Source organism: Micromonas pusilla (genome assembly GCF_000151265.4).
Source record: "Micromonas pusilla CCMP1545 genomic scaffold MICPUCscaffold_3, whole genome shotgun sequence".
Taxonomy (NCBI): domain Eukaryota; kingdom Viridiplantae; phylum Chlorophyta; class Mamiellophyceae; order Mamiellales; family Mamiellaceae; genus Micromonas; species Micromonas pusilla.
In genome coordinates this window covers 1,139,876-1,163,018 of record NW_003315884.1, presented here as the reverse complement: position 1 = coordinate 1,163,018, position 23,143 = coordinate 1,139,876, and the positions used below count along the sequence as shown (strand labels likewise).

The 23,143-nt window shown below is 67.9% G+C and overlaps 13 protein-coding genes across 13 annotated transcripts; 9 read left to right on the top strand and 4 right to left on the bottom strand.

Moving 5' to 3' along the window:
- Positions 1–218: 218 nt before the first annotated feature.
- MICPUCDRAFT_56461 (uncharacterized protein) lies at positions 219–1,661 on the bottom strand (the record flags this gene model as incomplete). Its single annotated transcript, XM_003056853.1, has 2 exons — positions 219–756; positions 924–1,661. One exon carries the CDS (start codon positions 1,659–1,661, stop codon positions 1,095–1,097), a length of 567 nt encoding a protein of 188 aa, XP_003056899.1. The 3' UTR covers positions 219–756; positions 924–1,094.
- Positions 1,662–1,776: 115 nt separating this feature from the next.
- MICPUCDRAFT_56460 (uncharacterized protein) lies at positions 1,777–3,585 on the top strand (the record flags this gene model as incomplete). Its single annotated transcript, XM_003057326.1, has 1 exon — positions 1,777–3,585. The coding sequence occupies one exon, from the start codon at positions 1,777–1,779 to the stop codon at positions 3,583–3,585; it is 1,809 nt and encodes a 602-aa protein (XP_003057372.1).
- Positions 3,586–3,763: 178 nt separating this feature from the next.
- MICPUCDRAFT_636 (uncharacterized protein) lies at positions 3,764–6,025 on the bottom strand (the record flags this gene model as incomplete). Its single annotated transcript, XM_003056852.1, has 2 exons — positions 3,764–4,660; positions 4,895–6,025. Coding segments are annotated over 2 exons (2,028 nt in total), but the record flags the coding sequence as incomplete, so codon positions are not given.
- A 2,203-nt stretch (positions 6,026–8,228) lies between these two features.
- MICPUCDRAFT_62422 (uncharacterized protein) lies at positions 8,229–9,731 on the top strand. Its single transcript, XM_003057325.1, has 2 exons — positions 8,229–9,022; positions 9,237–9,731. The coding sequence occupies exons 1-2, from the start codon at positions 8,391–8,393 to the stop codon at positions 9,631–9,633; spliced, it is 1,029 nt and encodes a 342-aa protein (XP_003057371.1). The 5' UTR covers positions 8,229–8,390; the 3' UTR covers positions 9,634–9,731.
- A 76-nt stretch (positions 9,732–9,807) lies between these two features.
- Positions 9,808–11,022, top strand: FEY (forever young-like oxidoreductase; the record flags this gene model as incomplete). The annotated part of the gene is made up of 1 exon (XM_003057324.1): positions 9,808–11,022. One exon carries the CDS (start codon positions 9,808–9,810, stop codon positions 11,020–11,022), a length of 1,215 nt encoding a protein of 404 aa, XP_003057370.1.
- On the bottom strand, positions 11,022–12,696 carry DHFR-TS (bifunctional dihydrofolate reductase-thymidylate synthase; the record flags this gene model as incomplete). Its single annotated transcript, XM_003056851.1, has 1 exon — positions 11,022–12,696. The coding sequence occupies one exon, from the start codon at positions 12,694–12,696 to the stop codon at positions 11,122–11,124; it is 1,575 nt and encodes a 524-aa protein (XP_003056897.1). The 3' UTR covers positions 11,022–11,121.
- An 834-nt stretch (positions 12,697–13,530) lies between these two features.
- snRNP (U1 small nuclear ribonucleoprotein) lies at positions 13,531–14,949 on the top strand (the record flags this gene model as incomplete). Its single annotated transcript, XM_003057323.1, has 1 exon — positions 13,531–14,949. The coding sequence occupies one exon, from the start codon at positions 13,531–13,533 to the stop codon at positions 14,947–14,949; it is 1,419 nt and encodes a 472-aa protein (XP_003057369.1).
- Positions 14,950–15,078: 129 nt separating this feature from the next.
- MICPUCDRAFT_56454 (uncharacterized protein) lies at positions 15,079–15,577 on the bottom strand (the record flags this gene model as incomplete). Its single annotated transcript, XM_003056850.1, has 2 exons — positions 15,079–15,366; positions 15,500–15,577. The coding sequence occupies 2 exons, from the start codon at positions 15,575–15,577 to the stop codon at positions 15,079–15,081; spliced, it is 366 nt and encodes a 121-aa protein (XP_003056896.1).
- A 254-nt stretch (positions 15,578–15,831) lies between these two features.
- MICPUCDRAFT_56453 (uncharacterized protein) lies at positions 15,832–16,203 on the top strand (the record flags this gene model as incomplete). Its single annotated transcript, XM_003057322.1, has 1 exon — positions 15,832–16,203. One exon carries the CDS (start codon positions 15,832–15,834, stop codon positions 16,201–16,203), a length of 372 nt encoding a protein of 123 aa, XP_003057368.1.
- A 530-nt stretch (positions 16,204–16,733) lies between these two features.
- Positions 16,734–18,378, top strand: MICPUCDRAFT_56452 (uncharacterized protein; the record flags this gene model as incomplete). Its single annotated transcript, XM_003057321.1, has 3 exons — positions 16,734–16,811; positions 16,988–17,410; positions 17,860–18,378. The coding sequence occupies 3 exons, from the start codon at positions 16,734–16,736 to the stop codon at positions 18,376–18,378; spliced, it is 1,020 nt and encodes a 339-aa protein (XP_003057367.1).
- Positions 18,379–19,102: 724 nt separating this feature from the next.
- On the top strand, positions 19,103–20,347 carry MICPUCDRAFT_14650 (uncharacterized protein; the record flags this gene model as incomplete). Its single annotated transcript, XM_003057320.1, has 1 exon — positions 19,103–20,347. A coding segment is annotated over one exon (1,245 nt), but the record flags the coding sequence as incomplete, so codon positions are not given.
- Positions 20,348–20,398: 51 nt separating this feature from the next.
- Positions 20,399–21,430, top strand: MICPUCDRAFT_14803 (uncharacterized protein; the record flags this gene model as incomplete). Its single annotated transcript, XM_003057319.1, has 1 exon — positions 20,399–21,430. A coding segment is annotated over one exon (1,032 nt), but the record flags the coding sequence as incomplete, so codon positions are not given.
- MICPUCDRAFT_37390 (uncharacterized protein) lies at positions 21,398–22,547 on the top strand. Its single transcript, XM_003057318.1, has one exon. The coding sequence runs from the start codon at positions 21,425–21,427 to the stop codon at positions 22,457–22,459; it is 1,035 nt and encodes a 344-aa protein (XP_003057364.1). The 5' UTR covers positions 21,398–21,424; the 3' UTR covers positions 22,460–22,547.
- Positions 22,548–23,143: the final 596 nt, after the last annotated feature.

Here is a 23,143-nt window from a genome sequence, read left to right as displayed (position 1 = left end):
CGGAAACGAGATCTGAGTTGTTTGTCACGGCACTCACTGTTTTGAGACGGGTGACGTCGACGGGGCTTCGTCGTCAGATCGCCGCGCGCTCCGCCGCCGACGCAACCACGAGCGACCACCCCAACCCGATGTCCGCGTTCGCGGCGTCCATTCGCGCGCACCTCCCGTTCGCCGTCAAGCCCAAGCGCGCCTCCACCACCTCCCGCGCCGCCGCCGCGTCCTCCGCGTCCTCCGGCATGGAGGAAAGCCTCTCGGACGGCTGCAAGGGCGCGCCGGTCGCGGACGGCGTGAAGCTCCCGATCGTGTGCGGCGAGGAGGTCATGTCGCAGAAAGCGCACGGAACCTCCCCGGCGCCGGTGCAGAAGAACCTGAAGTGGGGATGCTCGACGCAGACCGCGGACAAGATCTGCTCCTTCAACCGCCACTACGCCGAGCACGCGGGGTACTGGACGTCGACCAACTTCCTCGCCGAGGTGGACCGTACTACGGAGACGACGTACTACGACTCCGTGACGGGGAAGCCGCTGTTCATCGCGCCGCGAGGGCGGTCGTTCGAGGCGTTCGAGAAGGAGTCGCGGTCGCACGGGTGGCCGTCGTTCAGGGACGAGGAGGTCGTCTGGGAGAACGTTCGATGCCTGAAGGACGGGGAGGCGGTGTCCGTGGACGGGACGCACCTCGGGCACAACCTCCCCGATCGATCGGGGAACCGGTACTGCATCAATCTCGTGTCCGTCGCGGGGAGCCCGGTGGAGTGAGGTGCGTTCTATACACTGGTTCCCATACGACCGCGTTGGCGTGGTGAACGCCGATCCTTAAGGACTTTGCCCGGCGCATCTCTCCGCCCACCCCTCGCTTTCATTCCCCGCCCTCGGCGCCTTTCAACGCCAACTGACGCCTTTCAACCCCGACGTTCGCTTGTATAGAACGACCATGAGACCGAGGCGCGTCGTCGTCGTCGACGCGCCGCGCGACGACAAGACGAGACGGACGGGGGACGATGACGCGTGATGCCGGCTGAGCCGTCTTGAGAACTACCTGTCTATCATACACGCGTCTATCTATGCGTCCGTCGTCGCTGACGACTTAAATGTTACCTACCGATGCTTTTTATCTTCGCCGCCGTCGCCGCCGACCGCCGCGTCCGTCCCGTCCCCCGCCTCTTCCTCGCGCTTCCGTCGGTTCCGATGCCGCCACTTGAGCTCCGCGCGCTTCGTGCGGATCATCTCGCGGACCATCATGCGAAGCACGTTCGCGAGGACGACGAACTGCGTCAGCAGCAGCGGCCCCGACAGCACTGCGCTCGCGAACACGCCTCGCTCGTCGAAGTAATTCTGCCTCGAGAACGACCGCCAGTGCGTCGCGGCGAGGCCGTTGACGCGCTCCGCGAGGAAGATCACGGTCATCGCCGCGATGAAGACGACGGCTTGCGCCTTCTCGGACTCGCGGAGCGCGATCGCGGTCGCGAGAACGCAGAGATGCGTCGCGAGGAGGACGAGGATCCATCGCTCGGTCCAGTCCACCGCGTGCGCGAAGCCGACGGCGTTGTCCCACGCTTGCGCGAACGCGTCCGCGCCGGCGGCGCGCATCTTCGCACCGGCATCGCGCAGGAGGTCCTCCCCGAATTTCAGGAGGTCGTTTTGCTGCCGCAGCAGCCGTTCCATCGCGCCGCGGGAAGTGATGTCGCGCGACTCGTCCTTTTAATGTCGGCGTCGGTTTCGTTAGACATGACACTCGCAGCGCCTCGCCGGCGCCAGAACGAGACGCGCTCAGCCTCCGATGACGAGCGGCGTCGCGGACTCGGTCGAGCACGCCGCGGCCGCGGTCGCCGCGGCCGCGGCGGAGATACGCGTGATCGAGGACGCGCACCGGAGATACTCTCTCCTCGGCCGTCTCGCGGCGTTCGCCTGGCGCCTCCCGTGGCCGCGGCTCGTCTCGCTCTTCGCCACCACCCTCGCGCTCGTCCTCGCCGCGCTGTGGCTCAACCGCGGCGCGATCGCGCGCGCGTTCGACGCGTACGTGACGAGGCACGCGCTGACGAAGCTCCGAGGGATGCTGACGCCCGAGGTGAGCGCGCGGAGGGTCCGCCTGCGTTGGAACACGGTCAGCGTCGAGGGGCTGACGATCGGCAATTCCCCCGCGGCGAATTTCGCGAACGCGCCGTTTCTGATGAAGCTGCAGTGCGCGGTGGTGGAGTGCGACTTGCTCAGCCTGCTCGGCGTGCGCGTCCTCCGAGGGAACTTCGTCGTCGGGTGGCTCACCGCGGCGGTGAAGTTGATCGCGATCCACGGCTTGGTCGTGCACGTGGACGAGGCGCAAGACCCGGACGACGCCGGCGCGTTGTCGAAAATTCGAAACTTCGCCGGCGTGTTTCGAGCGGCGGCGGAGGCGGAGGCGGAGGCGGAGGCGGCGGCGGCGGAGGCGGCGCCAGAGGCGGCGGCGACAGACGAGGAGGCATCAAAAGCGGCGGCGTCCAAGGCGTCCAAAGATGAAGTCTCGTCCCCGCGGGGGTTCTTCAGCGACGTCGGGGAGTCGTTCGCCGCCGCGCAAAAAGCGATCGACGCGAAGCTCGCCGCCGCCGCCGCGGAGGCGATGAACCTCCCCGGGAACATCGCGTCTGGGATCACCGCGGCCGGGACGGAGGTGACGAATAAACTCAGAGCGCTCGTGACGCTGCTCGAGCGCGTGAACGAGCCCGCGCCCGCGGAGACGGAGGAGTCGCGTCTTCGGAACCGACAGCTGACCCTGGACGTGCGTCGCGTGGAATTCATCGACTGCGCGTTTCACATCCCGGCGGTCGCGTCGTCGCCGTTCACGTTTCGAGCGCACATGATCGACGGGTTCAAAGGGACGACGGGGGAGCTCGGCAAGGCGTGCGCGGACAGGCTCTTGAAGCAGATCATCGCGGAGTTTCAGAGAGACGTCTTGGCGACGTTGACGAAGCCAATCGCCGCCGTCGGCGACGGGCTCTTGAGCGTCGGACAAGCCGTCGGCGCCGGAGGAGGGTTACTCGTGGACGGCGTCGTCGGCGGCGCGAACATCGTCGTGGACGGCGTCGGGAAGGGCGCGAACATCGTCGTGGACGGCGTCGGGAAGGGCGCGAACATCGTCGTGGACGGCGTCGGGAAGGGCGCGAACATCGTCGTGGACGGCGTCGTGGACGGCGCGACGGTCGTCACGCGCGGGCTGAAGGAAACCGGGGACGAGATGGCGCAAGAGTTCACCGAGACGAAAGATTCCGTGACGGGGTTCTTCGCGAACCCGCTGCTGAACACGCAGAGCTTGTTCGCGGCGAGGACGTATCTGGTGAAGGAGAAGTACTTGGGGAAGGTGTACGACATCGTGAACGTGGACGACCGCGGCGGGATTGAAATTCGAGCGTTCATGACCGCGCTCGGGGACGACGACCGCGTTTCGAAACTGTTGGAACGAGGCGCGGTCGCCGCCGAGGGCGAAAACGCGGAGAGCGCGCGCGCGGCGATGGCGAAAGCGTTCGCGAAGCTCGAGAAGGACTCCAGGAAGGTCGTCACGAAGCAAGAGTTCGTGAGGTATTTCGTCGACCCGCGAGAGAAACCGAAGCCAACCTGACGGCGGAGGTCGAGAGCGCGCGAGCGAGTATAGCTCGTACGGACAGGATGTTCTTCCGTGCCTTCGTAACAACCGACGTAGTCTAGTATTCATCCCTCCGCTCGCACGTCGTGCGCTCTCTATCGCATCTTAGGTTATCGCACCGTCCGCCTGTTCATCGTTTGATTCCGCGCACGACGAGCAGCTCCTCGCTCGCGACGCGCATGACGAGCGCGAAGTCCGTGGAGCCGTGCCGCTCCCACAGACGGTGCCGCCGCCACTCCTGCGCGGGAAACGCGGGCGAGCCCAACCCGTGCAAAACCCTCGCGACCGCTCTCGCGGACATGATGCCCGCGCCGCCCGCTTTCGCGCCGTGTCGCTCGCTCAGGAGCTCGCGCGCGTCCGCGCGCAGGCTCGTCGGCTCCTCCGTGTTGATCGCTTGGGGCGGCTCCGCGGCGACCGCGGCGGCGGCGGCGGCGCCGTCCGCGTCCGCGCCGCAGCCCGCGCCGCAGCCCGCGCCGAGGTACGCTTCCAACGCGACCCGCAACGACGCGCCCTGCGACGCGTCGTCTTCCGCGTCCGCGGCGCGTTCTAACGCGCCGTACACCGTGTCCAGCTTCGCGACCGCGGACGCCTCGACCGCGGTCAGGTGGTCCACCAGCGCGGCGGATAACGGGCGCAGATCCGTCGGCGGCGCTCGGCGAATCTCGTACCCCACCGCGCGGTCCTCCAATCGATACGCCGCCTGCCCGTTCGCGCTCAGCGCCTGAAGCTGCGCCTGGACTTGCTCGAGCCCGTCTCGCATGTGCCTCGCCGCGGCGGCGACGCTGAATCTGTACTTCCCCTGCCTCGGCTTGCCCCCGATGGCGAGGACCGCGGCGACGAGCGGGCACTGGGACGCGAGCTCGTCCGCGGGCGTGCCGTGGAACGACAGCTCGCACGTCGCTCGTATGTCGGGCAAGACGCGGACGAGACCGTCGTCGCCGTCGCCGCCGTCGTCGTCGTCGTCGTGCACGTCCGCCGCCGCCGCCGTCGTCGCCGCCGCCGCCGCCGTCGCCGCCGCGCAGCGTCGTCTGACCGCGTCGGCGTCCCATAACTCGAGGCAGGACAGCACGGTCTCGATGACCTCCCCGCGCATGTCGAGCTCGCGTTCGAGCTGCTGCACGACCAGCGCGCCGACGACGGAGGGGACGCCGTCGCCGTCGTCGTCGCCGTCGCCGAGACCGGACTCGACGCCGGAGTGCGCGAAGCAGCTCATCGCGCCGGCGACGGGTTTCTTCCCGCCTCGGGCACCGCCCGCGCCCGCGGCGGCGCTCTTCCCTAAGAACACCGTCTCTAGCAGCCTGTGCACCGCGTTCTTGTCGACGCCGTCGGTGAACGATAACGACCGAAGCCGGCAGTAATCGCTCGGGTCGATGAACGAGACGCACCGCGCGGGTAAACCATCCCGCCCCGCGCGTCCCGCCTGCTGGATGTACGCCTCGGGCGACCGCGGGAGGGAGTAATTCACCACCGCTCTGACGTCCGGCTTGTCGAGGCCCATCCCGAACGCGACGGTCGCGACGACGACGCGGACAGATCCGGAGAAGAATTGCGCTTGCGTCCGCGCGCGGTCTCTCGGATCTTGACCGGCGTGGTACGCTTTCGCGCCGACGCCTCTCGTTTGAAGGTACGCCGCGACCGTCTCCGCTTGGTTTTGAAACGCGGTGTACACGATTACGGAGCCCTTCCCGTGCATCGGCTCTCTCTCGAGGAAGTGTAACAGCGTCGCCTCCCTCGAGTTCGACGGAACGCGCATCGCGGAAAGGATCAAGTTTGGACGTATGACGTCGTTCCTGTGCACGCCCTCCCGCGGGATGCGCAGCTGCGCGCGCAGGGATTTCTCCGTGCGCGCCGTCGCCGTCGCGGAGAGCGCGAGCACGGGGCAGTCCGCGCGTAAGCGCGCGCGGAGAATGCGCCCGAGGCGATGATACGCCGGACGAAAGTTGTGCGACCACTCCGACACGCAGTGCGCTTCGTCGACGACGGCGAGCGAGACGCCGCCGGGGACCGTTCTCAGGTCGCTCAAGAAACGCTCGTTCAGAAGCCGTTCCGGCGAGACGAAGAGCACCTTAAACTTTCCCGCCCGGAGTTCGTCCAGGGTGTGAAACAGCGCGTCCAAGGACTGGTCCGATCGCAGCGCCGCGCCGGGGAGCGCCGGCGGCAGCCCCCTCAGCTGATCCGACATCAGCGCGAGCAGCGGCGACACGACGAGCGTGAGCCCCGGGAACAGAAGCGCGGGGAGCTGATACGTCAGCGATTTCCCCGCGCCTGTGGGAAGCAACGCGAGGGAGGAGCCGCCGCGCAGGACGCGTCGGATGACCTCGAGCTGCCCGGGGCGGAAGCTCTCGTGCCCGAACGCCCTCCGCAGGATGTCCGTCAGTGCGTCCTCGGTCGGGTCCCTCAGCGCCGCGGCGCACGCGCTCGCGAGCGCGTCGCTCGGCTTCTCGAGCTTCGCGCGCGCTTCCTCCGCGGCGATTTGCGCCGCGCTCGGTCTCACCGCCGGCGCTTCGATCGCCGCTTTCCTCCCCGCGTTGGCGTCGCGTTCCTTCGCCTTGGCCGCTTTCTCTCTGTCCGCCCAGTCCCCGGCGTGCCACAGCGACTGCCCGCACTCCGTCGGCTCCGGGGCTTGCTTCCGTCGTCCGCGCGTGCCGCCGCCGTATCGCGCGTTCCCGCCGACGCGTTTCTTCGGCGCGCCGTTCTTGACCCCCTTGCTCTTCCACCCTTGCTTCAGGTTCAGTTTCACGAAGTTGCCCTTCCCGCTGCACATCGTCTTCTTCGTCGGCTTTCTCTCCGCGAGGCCCGCGGCGCGCGCGTCCGGGGCTTCGTCCCCGGCGGCGCGCCAGTCCATGGCCTCGGACGGTTTCGCCCTGCTCCCTCCGCTCGGTTTCTTTTTCTTCGCCGCCGCCTCCGCGGCGGCAGCGAGAACCGCGGCGTTGCGAGCGTCCGCGCGCTCTCGTCCGGTCGTCGGTCTCGCCGGCTCCGTCGCCGCGGTCGGAACCGTCAACTTCGCGGCCTTCGCTCTCGGCGCCTTCGGCTTCGGCTTCGGCGCGGCGGCGGCGGCGGCGGCGCGGCGGCGCTTCTTACCCGCCGCGGTCGCGATCTCGAACTCCTCGTCGTCGTCCTCGCCGCTCTCGGCGTAGTCCGAGTCCCCGCCGTCGTCCGAGTCCCCTCCCCTGGTCGCCTTCGACTCTTTCGCCTTGGCGCGTTTCGCCGCGGCGGCCTCCACCCTCTTCGCCGCGGCCGCCGACGCCCTCGCCGCCGCGGCGGCGTAATCGTCCTCGTCGTCGTCCGCCGGCGGCGGCGGCGGCGGCGGCGCGTCCTCCTCCTCCGCCTCCATCGCCGCGAGCATCTCGTCCTCGTCCGGCTCTGCGAGCATCTCGTCCTCGCGCGCCTTCCCTCGCCCTTTCCGCGACGTGTCGTACACCGGCATCGGCGGCGCCTTCTGCTTGGTCTTCTTCACGGGAGGCGCCACCGGCATCACGATCGGCGCCTTCGCGCGCGCGTCCGCGTCCTCGCCGAGAAACGACGACAGCGACTCCGGCGCGCGACTCGCGCCCGCGCCGGTGCGCACCGCGGAGCCGCTCAGCACCGCGCCAGTGTCGCAGAGTAGAGGATCAAACGCCGGGCGGCCGGCGGCGGTCGTCGCGGAGACGCCGCGCGAGGCGGCGATGCGCGCGAACCCGCCGCCGCCGCCGCCGCCGCCTCTGGCGAGTAATCCGGACCCTTGCCGGACTAACGGGGGTAACCCGAGCCCTCGCCCCGAGCCGCGCGCGAGAGGATCCAACGTCGACAGGATCGCCGCCGCTTTCCTGGGCGGCAGCGCGGACACCTTCGACGGGCTCGGTCGCGGCAGCGCCGTCGCCGCGGGGGACGCGGGATGTTTCCTCGGCGACCGACGCGGCGGCGGCGACATCGGCGACGTCGGCGGACGCTGCGGCGCGGACGCGACGGCCGGTCCCCGCGCGGTCGTCGTCTTCACCGGCGTCGCCTCGATCCTTTCGTCGTCGTCGTCGTCGTCGTCGTCGTCGCTGCTGTCCGCGGGCGCGGGCAGCCGCGACGCGAGCGCCGTCGGTTTCCTTCGGTTGGCGTCGCGCAGCGGCGCGGCGGGCGCGGGAGGCTTCTGCGGTCGCGATCTCGGCGAGCTCCGAACCGCGGGCGCGACGGTCTTGTCGCCTCGTCCCGCGGAGGACGGCCTCTTATTTTCCTTCTCGATCGCCGCCTTCAGGCGCTGGTACTCCTTGTACATCTCCCCGACCTCCGGCGTCGTGTCCTCTCTCGTCGGCGGCCGCGCGCGCGATTTCGTGAACGCGTGTTCCCAGGTTTTGATTTTCGCCTTGACGGCGACGAGCCTCGCGGCGAGGCCGCCGCCGCCGGGACCGCCGCCGCCGCCGTCCGACGTGGATGTGCCGCCGCCGCCGCGATCTACTCCCCGAGGAGGAGCCGGCCTCGGGGAGTGCTCCATCGCTTCGCGCGCTTCGAAGAATGGATCTGGTGTGCCTACATTTCGAAAAACTGCGCTCGGGCGGGAAACTTGGGCACCCCCGCCCCGCCTGAAATAAAGCGCCGCTCGCTTCGAGATTCGTCACAACCGCGGGGCAGCCGCCCGGCTTGTCGCGCGTCCCCACGCCGCCCGCCGGGGAGTCGCGCGCTTCGACCGCTCCTCACGAGCTGGCCGGCGTCGGATCCGCTCGTTCCAGGCGCGGCGGGACGCGCGGCGTGCTGCGGCGGGTTCGATTTGATTCGTCCGAGAAGAGGAGCGGCGAACGCGACGAAAAAAACATCCGATGAAGTTCAAAGCGACGTTCTCCTCCGTCGGCGTGCAGTGGCTCGAACGGTTCGCGCCGATATTCGACAAGCTCGGCAAGGAGCTCAGCGTCCTGTTCACCCCGAACTCGATCCACCTCGTGCAGAACCACGCCGAGTCCGGCGGGATCGAGATACACGCGGATCTCTTGAAGGACGAAGTCTTCGACGCGTGCCTGCTGCAGTCCGCGAACGATAACAAGATCGGCGTGCGCCTCGAGCCCGCGTCGCTGTGCCGCGTCCTGCGCGGCCTCGTCGGCTCCGAGGCGACGCACGTCGAGGTCAAGCTCATCAAGCGCGAGGTCGCGCCCGGGACGTCGCTGCCGTTCCTGTGCTTCGACAGCAAGGGCGTCGTGGACGTCGTGCAAGACGTCCCGCTCGCGGGCCCGCTGAATCGCCGCGAGGTGGAGGACCTCGAGACGATCGTCCAGGCCAACGTCGTGGACGTGCCCTACTGGCTGTGCCTCGATCGCGCCGCGACCGAGGCGGCGCACGCGGCCGTGGAGCGGTTCCGAGCCGTGGGGGACGTCGTCGAGCTCGCGACGACGAAGGCGGGGTCACTGCACCTCACGACGAACAAGGGAGGGCACGTCGCGCTCGGCGCGGAGCTCAGGCGCGTTCCGTCCGATGACACCGCTGTGGTCCCCGTACGACCGCTTTCGCGCGGCGCGCGCCGTTCCTTAAGGACTCTCTCTCCCGGCGTTTCTCTCCGCCCAACAACCCCTCGCTTTCGATCCCAACACGCCGCGACGCCTTTCGACTTCAAACACTGACGCCTCACATCTCCACCCCGACGTCGCTGTGAACGACGGAACGACGACCCTCAGAGGCGCGGGCGTGCTCCCCGCGTCGGAGGACCGATACGAGTCCTCGCGCGCGGGCGGCGGCGGCGCGTGGGACGGGGGCACGGGACGCGGGACGGGCACGCAGCCGGGGCTGGAGGACGAGAGCGCGGGTCCGTGCGAGCGGCTCGCGGAGTCTAAGGCGTGCGGCGAGGCCTCGGTCGCGAACGTCGGCACGCGGACGCTGCGCCGGAGCTTGTCGGGGGTGGCGTCGAATCCGTCGAGGGCGCTCGTGGGGGTGGCGGGGCACGGGAGGCACGTCGAGCTGGTGTTTCGGTACGACCGACAGGCGGTGCGCGGGCCGGACGCGGTGGGGTTGATGGTTCGGATGCCGGTCGAGGAGGACGACGAGCTCGAGCGGTGGGAGGAGGACAGCGATTAGAGAGAGAGAGGACGGGGATGGAGTAGCGCGCATGCATCGAACACGTAGAGGACGACAGCTGGAGCGAGCGGAGGGGAAAAAATGAACTTCTGTTCGCGAGACGAAACCTGACCCGCGTTTCGATCAGATCGATCGACGCGTCGCGCCCACCCTCCGCCCGCGCTTCTTCTCGCGATGTCCTGGCTCGGGACGTGGCTCGGCGTCGTGAACGACGTCATGCTCCAGCGCCCGCACACGTGGCACCTGTACGCCGACCCCAAGCGCGCGTGCAAGTGGTCCGCCGTGGAAGGGAAGACGTTCGTCGTGACCGGCCCGACGTCCGGGATCGGGACGACGACCGCGGAGACGCTCGCGCTCCTCGGCGCGAAGGTGATCTTAGCGTGCAGGACCGTGTCCAGGGGCGAGGAGCTCGTGAAGGCGTTCGAAGCGAGGGAGAAGAAAGAGAAAGGGAAGTACGGCAGAGGCGTGAAGTGCGAGGTGATGCATCTCGATCTGGACTCGCTCGATTCCGTCCGCGCGTTCGCGAGCGCGCTCAACGCGCGAGAGATTCCGATTCACTGCCTGATCAACAACGCCGGGGTGTTCGACATGTCCGGCGCGCATCGCTTCACGTCCGACGGGCACGAGCAGCACTACGGCACCAACTACCTCGCCCCCGCGCTTCTGTCGCTCCTCCTCCTGCCGTCGCTCAAGCGCGCGGGCGCGAGCTTGCGGGAGTTCGACGAGGCGTTTTCGTACACGTCCTACGGGAGAAGCCACGACAGCGGGCCCGCGAGGATCGTGTTTGTGTGCAGCAAACTCCACGAGTTTTCCCACGGCGTGGATCTCGAGGACGCGAACTTCGTGAACAGGAAGTACGGCGCGCGCGCGGCGTACGCGCAGAGCAAGCTCGCGGAGCTTCTGTTCGTTCGCGAGCTCGAACGGCGGCTGGGCGTGAACGACGACGGCGTCGACGTCAACACGGGGGAGAAGGCGCTGGTGCGGTCGCTCGCGGTGCACCCGGGGAATATCATAACCGGCGTCGTTCGGACGTTACCTAAGTTTGTGCAGGTCGCGTATAAGATCATAATGAGTAACTTTTTGCTCACGCCCGCGGAAGGCGCGCGGGCGACGCTGTGGGCGGCGACGAGGGACGAGGCGCTCGTTGACGACTACGGAGCGTCGACGGGGATCGCTCCGTACTTCACGTCCGACTGTCGCGCGAGGCCGCCGTCGAAGCACGCGAGGGACGACGACGCCGCGGCGGCGCTGTGGGCGAAGACGTTGGAGACGCTCGATTTGCCCGCGGATTTTGATCCGAAGTCGATCGGCGCGAGGGAGGAGAAACTCGCGAAGAAGCAAGCCGCGGCGGCGGCGAAGTTAAAGGCGCGACAGGTGAGGGGTTCATGAAGTTGGATCGTTTCTCTGTTATAATACGTAGGGACTTACACTATTCAAAGTAACGCTCGCGTCCCATACGTTCACACGCAACGCAACGCACGCTCCTCATCACACCGCCATCTTCATCTCGATCTTCGGGTGCGGGTCGTACCCCTCGATCGTGAAGTCGCTGAACTCGAACGAGTCGATGTCCGTCTTCGCCGGATTGATCTTCAACGTCGGGAACGGCCGCGGCTCGCACAGCAGCTGCTTCTTGAGCGGCTCCACGTGGTTGCTGTACACGTGCGTGTCGCCCATGACGTGCACGAAATCCCCGGGCTTTAACCCGCACACCTGCGCGATCATGCACGTCAAGAGCGAGTACGACGCGATGTTGAACGGCACGCCGAGGCCCATGTCGCACGAGCGCTGGTACATCTGACACGACAGCTCCCCGTTGGCGACGTAAAACTGGCAAAACATGTGGCACGGGGGCAGCGCCATCTCTTTCAGCGCCGCGGGGTTCCACGCGGTGAGCAGAATACGTCGGTCGTTCGGGTTGTTCTTGATCTTGTCGATCACCTCCGCGAGCTGGTCCACGCCCTTGCCGTCGTAGTTGGCGTGCATGTCCGTGTACTCCGCGCCGAAGTGTCGCCACTGGAACCCGTACACCGGCCCGAGGTCTTGCTCTTCGCGGTGGGACAGCCCGACGGAGTCGAGGTACTCGCGGCTGCCGTTGCCGTCCCAGATGTGGATGTCCTTGTCCTGGAGCTCCTTCGCGTTCGTCCTCCCGCCGACGAACCACAGAAGTTCCTCCGCGACGCCGCGCCAGAACACGCGCTTCGTGGTGAGGAGCGGGAACGACCGTCGCAAGTCGAATCGCATGGACGTTCCGAATTTCGAAATCGTCCCCGTGCCCGTGCGGTCGCCTTTCACGTTCCCAGACTCGATGATGTCCCTGATCAGATCGAGGTACTGCAGCTCCTCGTGCCTGACGCCGTTCGCGACCGCGCCGGGCGGGAGAGACACGCTCCCGGGGATGCGGAACTTCCCCGTGGCGGCGTCTTTCGCGACGTAGGACAGGAACTGAATCTTCGCGCCTTCTTTTTCGTTCACCGGGGGCGCGGACGCGTAGAGTTTGAATTTCTCCATGTCCACCGGCGGCATGTGCGTGTCGCACTTGAACGCGTCCGGGGTGTCCTTCGGCGGCGTGACTTCCGTGATGTGAACCGCCTGGCACGCGGGGGAGGCCATCGCTTCCGCGTAGACTTGCGCGCCGCCGACGACGAAGATTTTTTCGACGTTTTCCGCGTGCTCGCCGGCGCCGAGCGTCGCGAGCGCGGCTTCGAGAGAGGGCTGCAACAAAACGCTCGGCGGGAGGACGTTACTCGGCGTGCCGTTCGCCGGCGCCGCGTTCTCCGACCCGGTCGACTCCACGAGCGCGCCGGACTTCGAGAGGACGACGTTGAGGCGACCGGGGAGCGGCCGGAACTTGGCCGGGATCGACTCCCACGTCTTCCGTCCCATGATCACCGCGTTTCGCTTCCCGGGCTCCGCGACGGTCGCGGTCACGGACTTGAAGTACGCCATGTCTTTCGGGAGCCTCCACGGGAGCGCGCCGTCCAGGCCGATGCCCATGTCGCCCTTCGTCGCGGCGACGACGACCTGGAACGGCCGCGTCGTGGGAGCGCTCGCGTCGCTCATCGTGGTGCGCGCGCGCGCGGTATCAGGTCTGAAGCCTCCGTCGGCGACGTCGCCCGACGACGTCGCGGTCGCGCGATGCGTGCCGCCTCTGGGTCGCGCGCGAGGACACGGACGCGCGTTCGAGGACGAGAGAACCTTCGAGGGAACCGTCGAAGGCCAGACGCTCAGGGTGCGGCGGACGAGCGCGAGCGCGTGCGAGCCCGCTCGAGCGATCGTCTTCGGAGCGGTGCCCACACGTGCGCGCGCGGAGTTTTCTTTCCGTGCGCTGCGACGCGCGCGTGCGGCGACGCGCGCGGGGAGTGCGCGAGCGCGGGAGAAGCGAGGAACGAGACTGAAAGTCTCGACGCGTCGCTCGACGTGTGGCGCGCGTGTGTGATACGCGCGACGCTCGTTGTGGCGAGGCGCGGAAGACGTCCGCAGTTCAAAATCGTTTGAAAACCGCCCGCGGGCAGTGATGAGCAGAGAAACAGAACTGCGCCCCCGCGCGGCGCCGAAAGCGCGGGTTTGGGATTCCGATCGACGTCCGAGGGCTTCCGCGCGCGTCGCCGCGCGCGTCCGTCACAGCCGAACGCGCGCGTCGAGAGCACGTCCGCCTCGCGTCGCACGTTCTACACCCCGTCACGAACGCGCGCGCGCGTCGGGACCGTCGCGCCGCTCGCCGTTCGCGCGCCGCGAACGCGCGTCGAATCATCAGATCAGCGGGCGGGTCGATTCGTCGTTAGGGTTCCCTTCTCGGCGATCTTTCTCGCCCCGATCGCGCGTCGGCTCCGGCTCCGCGAGCCTCTCAGCGAACCTCGACGCGATTGATCGCGCGCGCGGGGCGAGCGGGGCGAGATGCTGAAGCAGGCGCCGCCGAGCCTCGGCCCCCCGGGGGCGCCGCTCCGACCGGGGCTCCCGCCCCCGCCCGGAGCGTTCGTCCCCGGAATGCGCCCGCCAGGGATGCCCGGGATGATGCCCGGGATGATGCCCGGGTACGGGATGCCCCCCGGGATGCCCCCCGGGATGATGCGACCCCCAGGAATGGGGATGGGGATGGGACTCCGACCGATGGGTCCCCCCGGGGCGATGATGGGCATGCGCGCCGCCCCGGGGGGCGCGGCGGGCGCGCACCAGACGGGCCTCACGCCGTCGCTTCTCGCGTTGTTCGTCCCGCGGCCGCCGGTGGAGTACATGCCCGCGCCGGCGAAACCGAAGAAGACGCAGCCGATGACCGGCGTCGCGGCGTACGTGGATAAGTTTACGGACCCCGCGGACGATCCGCCGCCGGCGCCGAAGGAGAAGAAGGAGACGAAGGAGGAGAAGAAGCTGAGACGGCGGATGGCGGCGGAGGAGAGAAACGCGCGCGCGTTGGAAGAGGCTATCGAAAAGTGGGACCCGAAAGAAGACCCGAAAGCGAAGGACTCGGACCCGTACAAGACGTTGTTCGTGGGGAGGCTCTCGTACGACGTCGACGAGAGCAAGCTGCGGCGCGAGTTTGAGCAGTGGGGCCCGGTGAAGAGCGTCAGGGTCGTCGAGGACGTCGAAACGGGGAAGCCGCGCGGGTACGCGTTTATCGAGTACAACCGCGAGAGCGACATGAAGACGGCGTATAAACAAGCGGACGGGCGGCGGATCGAGAACAAGCGCGTCGTCGTCGACGCGGAGCGTGGGCGGACGGTGCCGGACTGGAAGCCGCGGCGGTTAGGCGGCGGGTTAGGGCGCACAAGGAAGGGCGCGAAGCACGAAAACTCGCTCGTCTCCGGTCGAGACCAAGCGTATCACTCCCGAGACCGCCCGTCCGAGGGGGACGGATACCGCGGCGGCGGGGACGACCGACGCGGCGGCGGGTACGCGCCACCGGGATACGACGAGCGCGGGAGGGACCATCCCCGGGGATACGACGACCGCGGGAGAAGGGACGACCGCGGGAGGGGAGGACGCGACTCTAGGCGCGGCGGGTACGACGATCGCGGCCGCGACCGCGATCGCAGCCGCGACCGCGCGCCGCGCGATCGCAGCCGAGACCGAGACAGGGACCGCAGCAGGGACCGCGACCGCGACCGCGACTCGCGACGGATGGACCGCGACCGCGACTCGCGACGGTCGGACCGCGACCGCGACCGCGACCGCGACCGGAAGCGGAGCCGGAGCCGGAGCAGAGACGACCGCGACGGTGGTGGGCGGAGGCGACGCGATAGCGGGGGGTTCGGCGCGCCGCCGCCGCCGCCGCCGCCCCCGGCGGAGGACGGGGAGATGGAGGAGGGCGAACTCTGATCGAGCCGCGCGGAAGCGCGCGATGCTAATATACGAATACACGATGCCGCGCGCGCCTCGCTCGCTTCGCCCGCCTTTCTACAGTATATACCTCGCGTCGCCCCGCGCTCCCGTCCCGCCTCGCGCTCGTCACACTAACAACGCCGCCGCGGGCGCGGCCATCGTCATGATGATCGGCAGCGCCGCCTGCAGCGGCCCCGCGATCTTCACCAACGCCGCGAGCGGCCCCGCGCCCGGGATGCCGATGAACGCGAGGACCGTCAGCACGCCGATCACCGCCTTCGGGTTGTTCTTGAGAAACTCCCCGGTCGGGCTCTTGAAGAACTCCTGCACGGCGGGCTCCGCCTTCGCGAGCGCAGCCTTGAGCTTCGGCTTGAGCTCCACCGCTTTCTTCTTCGTGTATTCCTTCGCCTCCGCCTGCGCGCGCGGAGAGGACGAGGTTTTGGCTCGGAGGTCAGGCGGGGGCGGGGGCGACGAGGGACGCGCGAGCCGAGACGGGAAGCGAGCGACGTGGACTTCGATTTCGCGACGAGGCTGCGCGCGTTCGCACCGCTTCTTCCTTCGCCTTCTTCAGCAGCGCCTCGGAGCCGGACGCGACCTTCGCTTTTATGGATTTGACCTTCTCCATCGCGACGCGGTCGTCGCGCGGGCGGCTCTGCGGGCGGTTCCCGCGAGGCGACGCGTACGTTCCAGGTGGCATCTATTTCATGTTCGTCCGTCCAGCCCGAGGTCGGTTTCGAAAGCACTGGAGCGCGTCGAGGGGTCCGTTCGGCGGCTGAAAGTTCCGTTGAACGAGGGTTCTTGAAAGCGCCCCGTTCGTCGCCCGACGCCATTCTTCCCGCGCGGCGTCCTAAACGCACGCCACAAGTCAAATCAAACACCATGTCCGACTCCGCTAAGCTCGCTCCTCTCTTCGCCCAGATCGGCGAAGCGTGCATCGAGATCTCCAAGGTCTTCGCCGGCGGCGTCGTCCTCGGCAAGCGCGGCGCGAGCGGCGAGCTCGTGGACGACAACGGGAAGCCGATCAAGAAGAAGAAGGAGAAGCGCGCGCCGCGAGCGCCGACCGCGTTCAACCTCTTCATGAAGAAGGCGGTCGCGGAAGTGAAGGCCGAGACCCCGGGCATGAACCCCAAGGAAATCTTCGCGAAGTGCGCGGCGAAGTGGAAGACGTCCCCGGAGAACCCGAAGAGCGGGTTGGGGTCGCTCGGCGCCGCGAAAAAGATGACCCCCGGCAAGAAGCCAGTGAAGAAGTAAGCTCTTCTCCGAGCGTGGGGCCGCGATGAACGACATCCGGGCGAGGATCAGCCGATGTCTATGACTGTGTAATCTAGAAGGCAACGTGCGACGACGCGAGACGAGCGCGCGGCAGGGCGTGACGAGAGTGGAGACGAGCAGAAGCGCGCGCACGGCGCGCAACGCGCTTTGAATTGTTACATTTTTGAAATGCCATTCGAGCCGTCGTCGCCGCGCGCGCGTCGAAGATCGACGCGCGCCTCGCGTTCGCTCCGCTACCGCGCGCGGATAGTTCGTCTTCGCCACGCCGCGCGTCGCGCGGCGATTCCATCGCCCGCGCGTTCGCCGACGCCGTCGCCAGATCCTCGAAACCCTCAACCCTCGTAGCTTTCCCCTTTCAACGGATTTTTTAAACCCTTGCCGAAGATTTTTTGATCGATTTCTCGCCGCGACCGACGACCGCTGCGGTTCTGTTCCCCTCCAGCGCACCAGCCAGACAGCCAGACAGCCGTCCCCGCCTCGCGTCGGCCACTGCGGCGCGCGCGCGCGCGATGTCGGAACGAAAGTCCACGCGCGTGAAGACCGTGGCCAAGGCGCTCAAGCGCGTGGACGAGGACACGCGCAGACAGGTGAGAGCGCCGCGCGATCGCGTCGACCCGCCCTCGACGCGCGCGCGCCGCGTCGCGTGCCCGCGCGTCGTCGATCGCGCGGAACCCTTCTTTTCCGCCCTCGTCGACTCGTCCCCGATCGATCGTTCGATCCGTCTTCGCCCTCCTCCTGACGTCCCTCCCCTCCGCGCGCGCAGGTCGCCGCGGCTCGGCTCGACGCGCTCGAGAACGACAACGCGGACGCGGAGGACGGCGCCGGCAGCGACAGCGAGTACGAACTCGAGGAGGCGGACGCGGTGGGCGTCGTCCTGAAGAAAAAGGGAAGCAAAGGGGGGCTCGCGTCGTCCGCGGGGAAGCGAAAGACGCGCGGCGCCGCGCAAGCGAAGCGAGGGCCGCGGTCGTTCGCCGGCGCGCTCGACGTCGCGATGTTAGACCGCGTGCCGGCGTCGATACCGACGTATCTCACCGCCGCCGCGGCGCCGGGGAGGACGTCCGCGCCGAGGAAGTTTTGCAGCGTGTGCGGGTTCGTGTCCAAGTACAGCTGCGCGCGGTGCGGGATGAAGTTTTGCGGGAAGAAGTGCAACGCCGTGCACGCGGAGACGCGGTGTCTGAAGTTCACGGTCGGTTAGCGTAGTAGTGGTAGCTCTTTAGGCGTTGGAACGGACGCGCCCGCGGCGTTTCGGTCGATCGTTCGATCGGTCGAACGTCGTCGTCGGCGCGGTTTTTTTCCACTCTCCTCGTTTCCCAGCTCCGAGCGCGCGCGAGCGTTCGGCGTAACGCTTCGTCTCCCGCCCGGCGAGATGACAGTGTCCGTCGCGCGCGCGCGCTGCGACCGCACGCGGGACGAGACGCGATGCAGTGCCTCATGGATCCCGCCATGGCGCGCGCTTCGCTCGATCCTTTCGCCTCCGCGCGCGCTTCCTCCCTCCCTCGCGCGTCGCGTCGCGTCGCGTCGCGTCGCGCGCGACGACGCGCGTCCGTCGCTCGTCCTCCTGCGTCCGTCATTTGCCGTCCGTCGCGCGCGTCGTCCGACTGACGTCGTCGTCGTCCGTCTCCCCGCTCCGTGCAGGTCGGCCTCCCGGACGACGAGCTCTTCCGCCGCGTGCGCGTCCACCGCGGCGTGTACGGCAAGTGGGAGGACACCGCGCCGAAGGGACACACGCTGTTCCACCTCACCCCCGCGCAGTTCTTCCAAGGCCAGCTCCCCATCGGACGCGGGCAGGACGCGTACGTCTCGGAAGATTTCCATCACGTCGGCGCCGTCGAGGCGTTCATGAACCCCGACGACCTCCTCGCGCACGCGAACGCGCACTACGCGGAGCGCGCGGGATACTTCTACGTCCTGCAGATCGACACGAGCGCGTTGACCGATATCAGCGAGAACGGCGGCGAGGAGGCGTATTCGATGGACGACGGCGACGAGCACGGCGGCGCCAGGTGCGTGTCCATCAAAGGGGTCGTCAACGCGGAGGCGATCCAGAGAATATACGTCGCCGCGCGGGAGCGCGAGACGCATCGGGCGGGGAAGTTCACGGACGTGTCGCCGCCGACGGGGCGGCAGATGCCGAAGATTCCGAAGAAGGAGTGAGGGATTCGCGCGGGAGACGGGCGGGCGGGCGGAGTTTCGTCGGCGTCGGTTTTTCCCGTCGGCTAGCGCGCTTGGCTGGGTCGGGGTAAATCTGATCGCGCCGCGAGCCTGAAGCACGGCACCCTTGCCTGGATTTGATAGGAACAACTCAGCAACGACCGTTTAATTTTGGCTCGATGCACGCGACGCGTAACAATCGTTCGGTCGCGGAAAGGTCGCGCGCGCGTCCCCGCCGCACTCTCGCGCGCGCACGCACTCGCGCCCTCCGCACGCGCGCACGCACGCGACAGACGCGAGTCTTCACGGAATCCACCTCGCCAGCGCGGTATCGCACGGTGCGCGCGCGCGCGTCCGAGTCCGCGGACATCTTATCTCGAAACAGACACGCGCGCACCATCTTCCTCGTCTAGTCACGCTCTCGACGCGTCGCGAGGATCTCGTCGCGCGCGCGCCGTCGCGTTCCCCGACCTGACCGACCCCGCGCGTCGCGCGTTCACGCCCCACGCAGGCGCCGTCAGTCACGATGTCGTCCGGGGTCGCCGGCGCGATGCGCGGCACGCCGATGAGCGCGCGCCCGCTCGCGCGCTCGCCGAGCGCGCTGTCGCGAAAACAACGCCATCACGCGGGCGCGGCGCGTCGCGCCGCGCCGCGCGCGGCGATCCAAGACAACACCCCGCCAGCAGGCGTGACGTCCGCCGACGCGGACGCGGAGTACTGCGACCCGATGACGCAGGAGTGCCCGCAGGTTCCGCGGCAGGTGGTGAACGGGCAAGATCTCCCCATCTTCGAGGACGTCTCCACCGCGCACTTCCGAATTCGCTCCGGCGTCGTGCGCTCGCGCTGCACCAAGTCCAAGTCCCTCAGCGCGATCACGGGGATGAACATCCTCATCAAGCACGAGTGGGAGCAAGCGACCGGGTCGTTCAAAGAGCGCGGCGCGAGGAACGCTCTGCTCGCGCTCGACGAGGCGCAGAGGGCGAGAGGCGTCGTCGCCGCGAGCGCCGGCAATCACGCGCTCGCGTTGGCGTATCACGGGAAGGATCTCGGCATTCCGGTGACCGTGCTCATGCCCTCCATCGCGCCTCTCACGAAGATTTCGAAGTGTCGCGCGTTGGGCGCGAACGTCATCTTAGAGGGCGACTCCATCGCGGACGCCGCGCTCGCGGCGAAGCGATTCGTGGAGAACCAAGGGATGAAGTACATCAACGGGTTCGACGACTTCAACATCATCGCCGGCGCCGGGAGCGTCGGCCTCGAGATTCTCGAGGACATCAAAGACGTGGACGCGATCGTCGTCCCCGTCGGCGGCGGCGGGCTCATCGCCGGCGTCGCGCTCGCGGTGAAGACGATCAACCCGAACGTCATGGTCATCGGCGTCGAACCGGATCGGTGCCCCTCGATGGCGGCGGCGTTCGCCGCGGGTAAGGTGGTCAAGTTCGACATGCCCGGCCCGACGCTCGCGGACGGCCTAGCGGTTCCCACCGTGGGCCCGCGGTCGTTCGAGGTGTGCCGCCCGCGCGTCGACAAGCTCGTCACCGTCAGCGAGAGGGACATCTCCGTCGGGTTGTTGAGGCTCGTGGAGTGCGAGAAGCTCGTGCAAGAGGGCGCGGGCGCCGCGGGTATGGCCGCGTGTCTCGCGGGGAAGCTTCCGGAGCTCGAAGGGAAGACCGTCGTCGTCCTGTTGTGCGGCGGGAACATCGACACGAACACGCTCGGGAACACGCTCGAGCGCGGACTCGTGAACGACGGCCGCCTGTGTCGGTTTTCCGTCGTCGTTCCGGACCGCCCGGGCGGGATCGCCGGCCTCACCGCGGTCATCGCGGAGGTCGGCGCGTCAATCAAACAAATCAACCACGAGAGAGCTTGGCTTCAGGAGGACTCGCACAGCGTCCAAGTCGACGTGACGTGCGAGCTGACCGGCATCGCGATGGCGGACACGCTCTACGAAGAACTCTCCGCGAGGTACAAGGTTGACTTCACGCGGCCGAAGAGCGCGCTGACGAACACCGCGGCGGCGCCGATGTCGTCTCCGATTTCGTTTCCGACCTCCGCCAACGCCGCCGACGTCGCGAAGCCGAGCTCTGGGCCGCAGAGGCTCCCCGCGCCGGTGTTGTACGACTACGACACGATCGTGAACAACGTCAAGCCCGCGAGGGCGTTGGTCGAAGCCGTCGAGGCCGCGTTCGCGGAGCTCGCGAAAGGGAAAGTCGATGTCCCGCTCCCGATGCACATCGGGATCGCGGAAACCGCCGCCGCCGGCCCCGGGGACTGCCACATCAAGGGCGGATACATCGAAGGCGCGCCGACGTGGACGGTAAAGCTCGCGTGCGTGAGCTTCTACAAGAACGTCGAGAAAGGCCTTCCCGCGGGCAGCGGCGTGTTCGTCGTCTGCGACGCCACGAACGGCGGCCCGAAGGCGGTCCTTCACGAGAACCGCTACCTCACGGACATGCGCACGGGCGCGGCGGGCGCCGTGTGCGTCAAGCATCTCGCCCCCGACGCCAAGTCCGTCGCGTTCATCGGCACGGGCGTCATCGCCGAGGCGATGGCGAAAGCCACGGCGACCGTGCACGGGTTCGAAGAAGCGTTCGCGTACGCGCGCTCGCCGCAGAAGAGCAGCAGCTTCTGCAAGAAGATGACGAAGGAGCTCGGGTACCCGTTTTACGCGTGCGCGACGGCTGAGGACGCGGTGCGAAACGCGGACGTCGTCTTCACGCAAACCCCCGGCGGGGAGTGGGTCCTCGAAGAGCAGTGGCTCCGACCGCACGCGACGATCATCGCGTCCGGGTCCGATCAGCCCACGAAGAACGAGATCCCGCCGGAGATTTTGATGAACGCCAAGGTTGTCACGGACATCACCGCGCAGTGCAGCCGCGTCGGCGAGCTTCGATCCGCGATCGAAGCCGGGCTCATGACCGAGGCGAACGTCCACGCGGAGATTGGTCAGATCATCTCCGGCGAGCGCGAAGGCCGCGTCGGGAACGAGAGGATCGTGTGCGACCTCACCGGCACGGGCGCGCAAGACGCCGCGATCGGGAGCTACGTCATGGAAGTCCTCGACGGCGTCCGCCCGGGCGAAGCCGCCAACGCGGACCCTTCGAAGCCGCGCCTGCCCGCGCCGAAACTGTACGATTACGACACGATCGTGTCGAAGGTGAAGCCGAACAAGGAGCTCACGGAGTCCGTCGAGGCCGCGTTCGCGGAGCTCGCGAAAGGGAAAGTCGACGTCCCGCTCCCGATGCACATCGGGATCGCGGAAACCGCCGCCGCCGGCCCCGGGGACTGCCACATCAAGGGCGGATACATCGAAGGCGCGCCGACGTGGACGGTAAAGCTCGCGTGCGTGAGCTTCTACAAGAACGTCGAGAAAGGCCTTCCCGCGGGCAGCGGCGTGTTCGTCGTCTGCGACGCCACGAACGGCGGCCCGAAGGCGGTCCTTCACGAGAACCGCTACCTCACGGACATGCGCACGGGCGCGGCGGGCGCCGTGTGCGTCAAGCATCTCGCGGTGAAGGGCGCCAAGTCCGTCGCGTTCATCGGCACGGGCGTCATCGCGGAGTCCATGGCGCGCTCCACGGCGACCGTGTACGGGTTCGAGCAAGGGTACGGATACTCCAGGAACATCGACAAGGCGACGGCGTTCTGCGACAAGATGCAGAAGGAGCTCGGGTACGACTTCAAAGCGTGCGACTCCGCGGAGGAGGCGGTGCGAAACGCGGACGTCGTCTTCACGCAAACTCCCGGCGGCGAGTGGGTCCTCGACCTCGCGTGGTTGAAACCGCACGCGACGATCATCGCGTCCGGGTCCGATCAGCCCACGAAGAACGAGATCCCGCCCGAGGTGATGAAGAAAGCGAAGGTCATCACGGACATCACCGCGCAGTGCGTCCGCGTCGGCGAGGTCCGAAGCGCCGTCGCCGCGGGCGTCATGAAGGAGTCGGACGTCCACGCGGAGCTCGGGGAGATCATCAACGGCAGCAAGAAGGGGCGGCAAGGGAAGGAGCTGATCGTGTGCGACCTCACGGGGACCGGCGCGCAGGACGCGGCGATCGGGAGTTACGTCATGAACGTTTTGGATTGACGAAGAGCGACGAGAGGGCGGAGCGGGTCCCTCCCGCGTTTAGCAGCGTTTGTTTCTGTTGTACACCCCAAAGACGAGTATCAGATTGAATTTTCATCCGCGCGCGATCGCCCCTCCTCGCGCGACGCACACCGAGACGCGCGCGGCACGCGCGTCGTACCGCGTCGGAGGCGGAGCAGGCGCGTCTCTTCTCGCCTTCCTCTTCTCGCCCGTCAGCCTCCTCTTTCCGCCGCGCGTCGTCGTCGCGGCGGGTTCGATTCCCCGCTCGGAGGTGATGAGTCTCTTTAGTAAAAGGTCTGAGCGTGCGTTGGCGTCCGGGCTCGCGCGCGCGAGCGTTGGCCTCGGATCGTCGTCGATGCGAACCCCCCGTCCGCGGCCGCGCGGCCGCCCGTTTCTCCGGCCCGCCCCTGCTTCCGTGGGCGCGGCGTCGCGCAAAGGCGGGCGACAGCGCCGCGCTGCGATCGTCGCGAGCCACGAAAAGCGCGCGGTGCCGTCGAAGCATACAGACGGCGCCGCAGACTCGGCTCGCGCTCATTCGTCGCGCGGTCGAGCGGGGGTGATATCGACGTCGTGAAGACGCGCCGGCGCTCGCGTGCCGCCCGGAAGTGTCGCCAACGCGCACATGACATGTAAAGGCGAAGCTGATCCGAGCGGGAATCGATCGCACCGCGTCCAATCGACGAC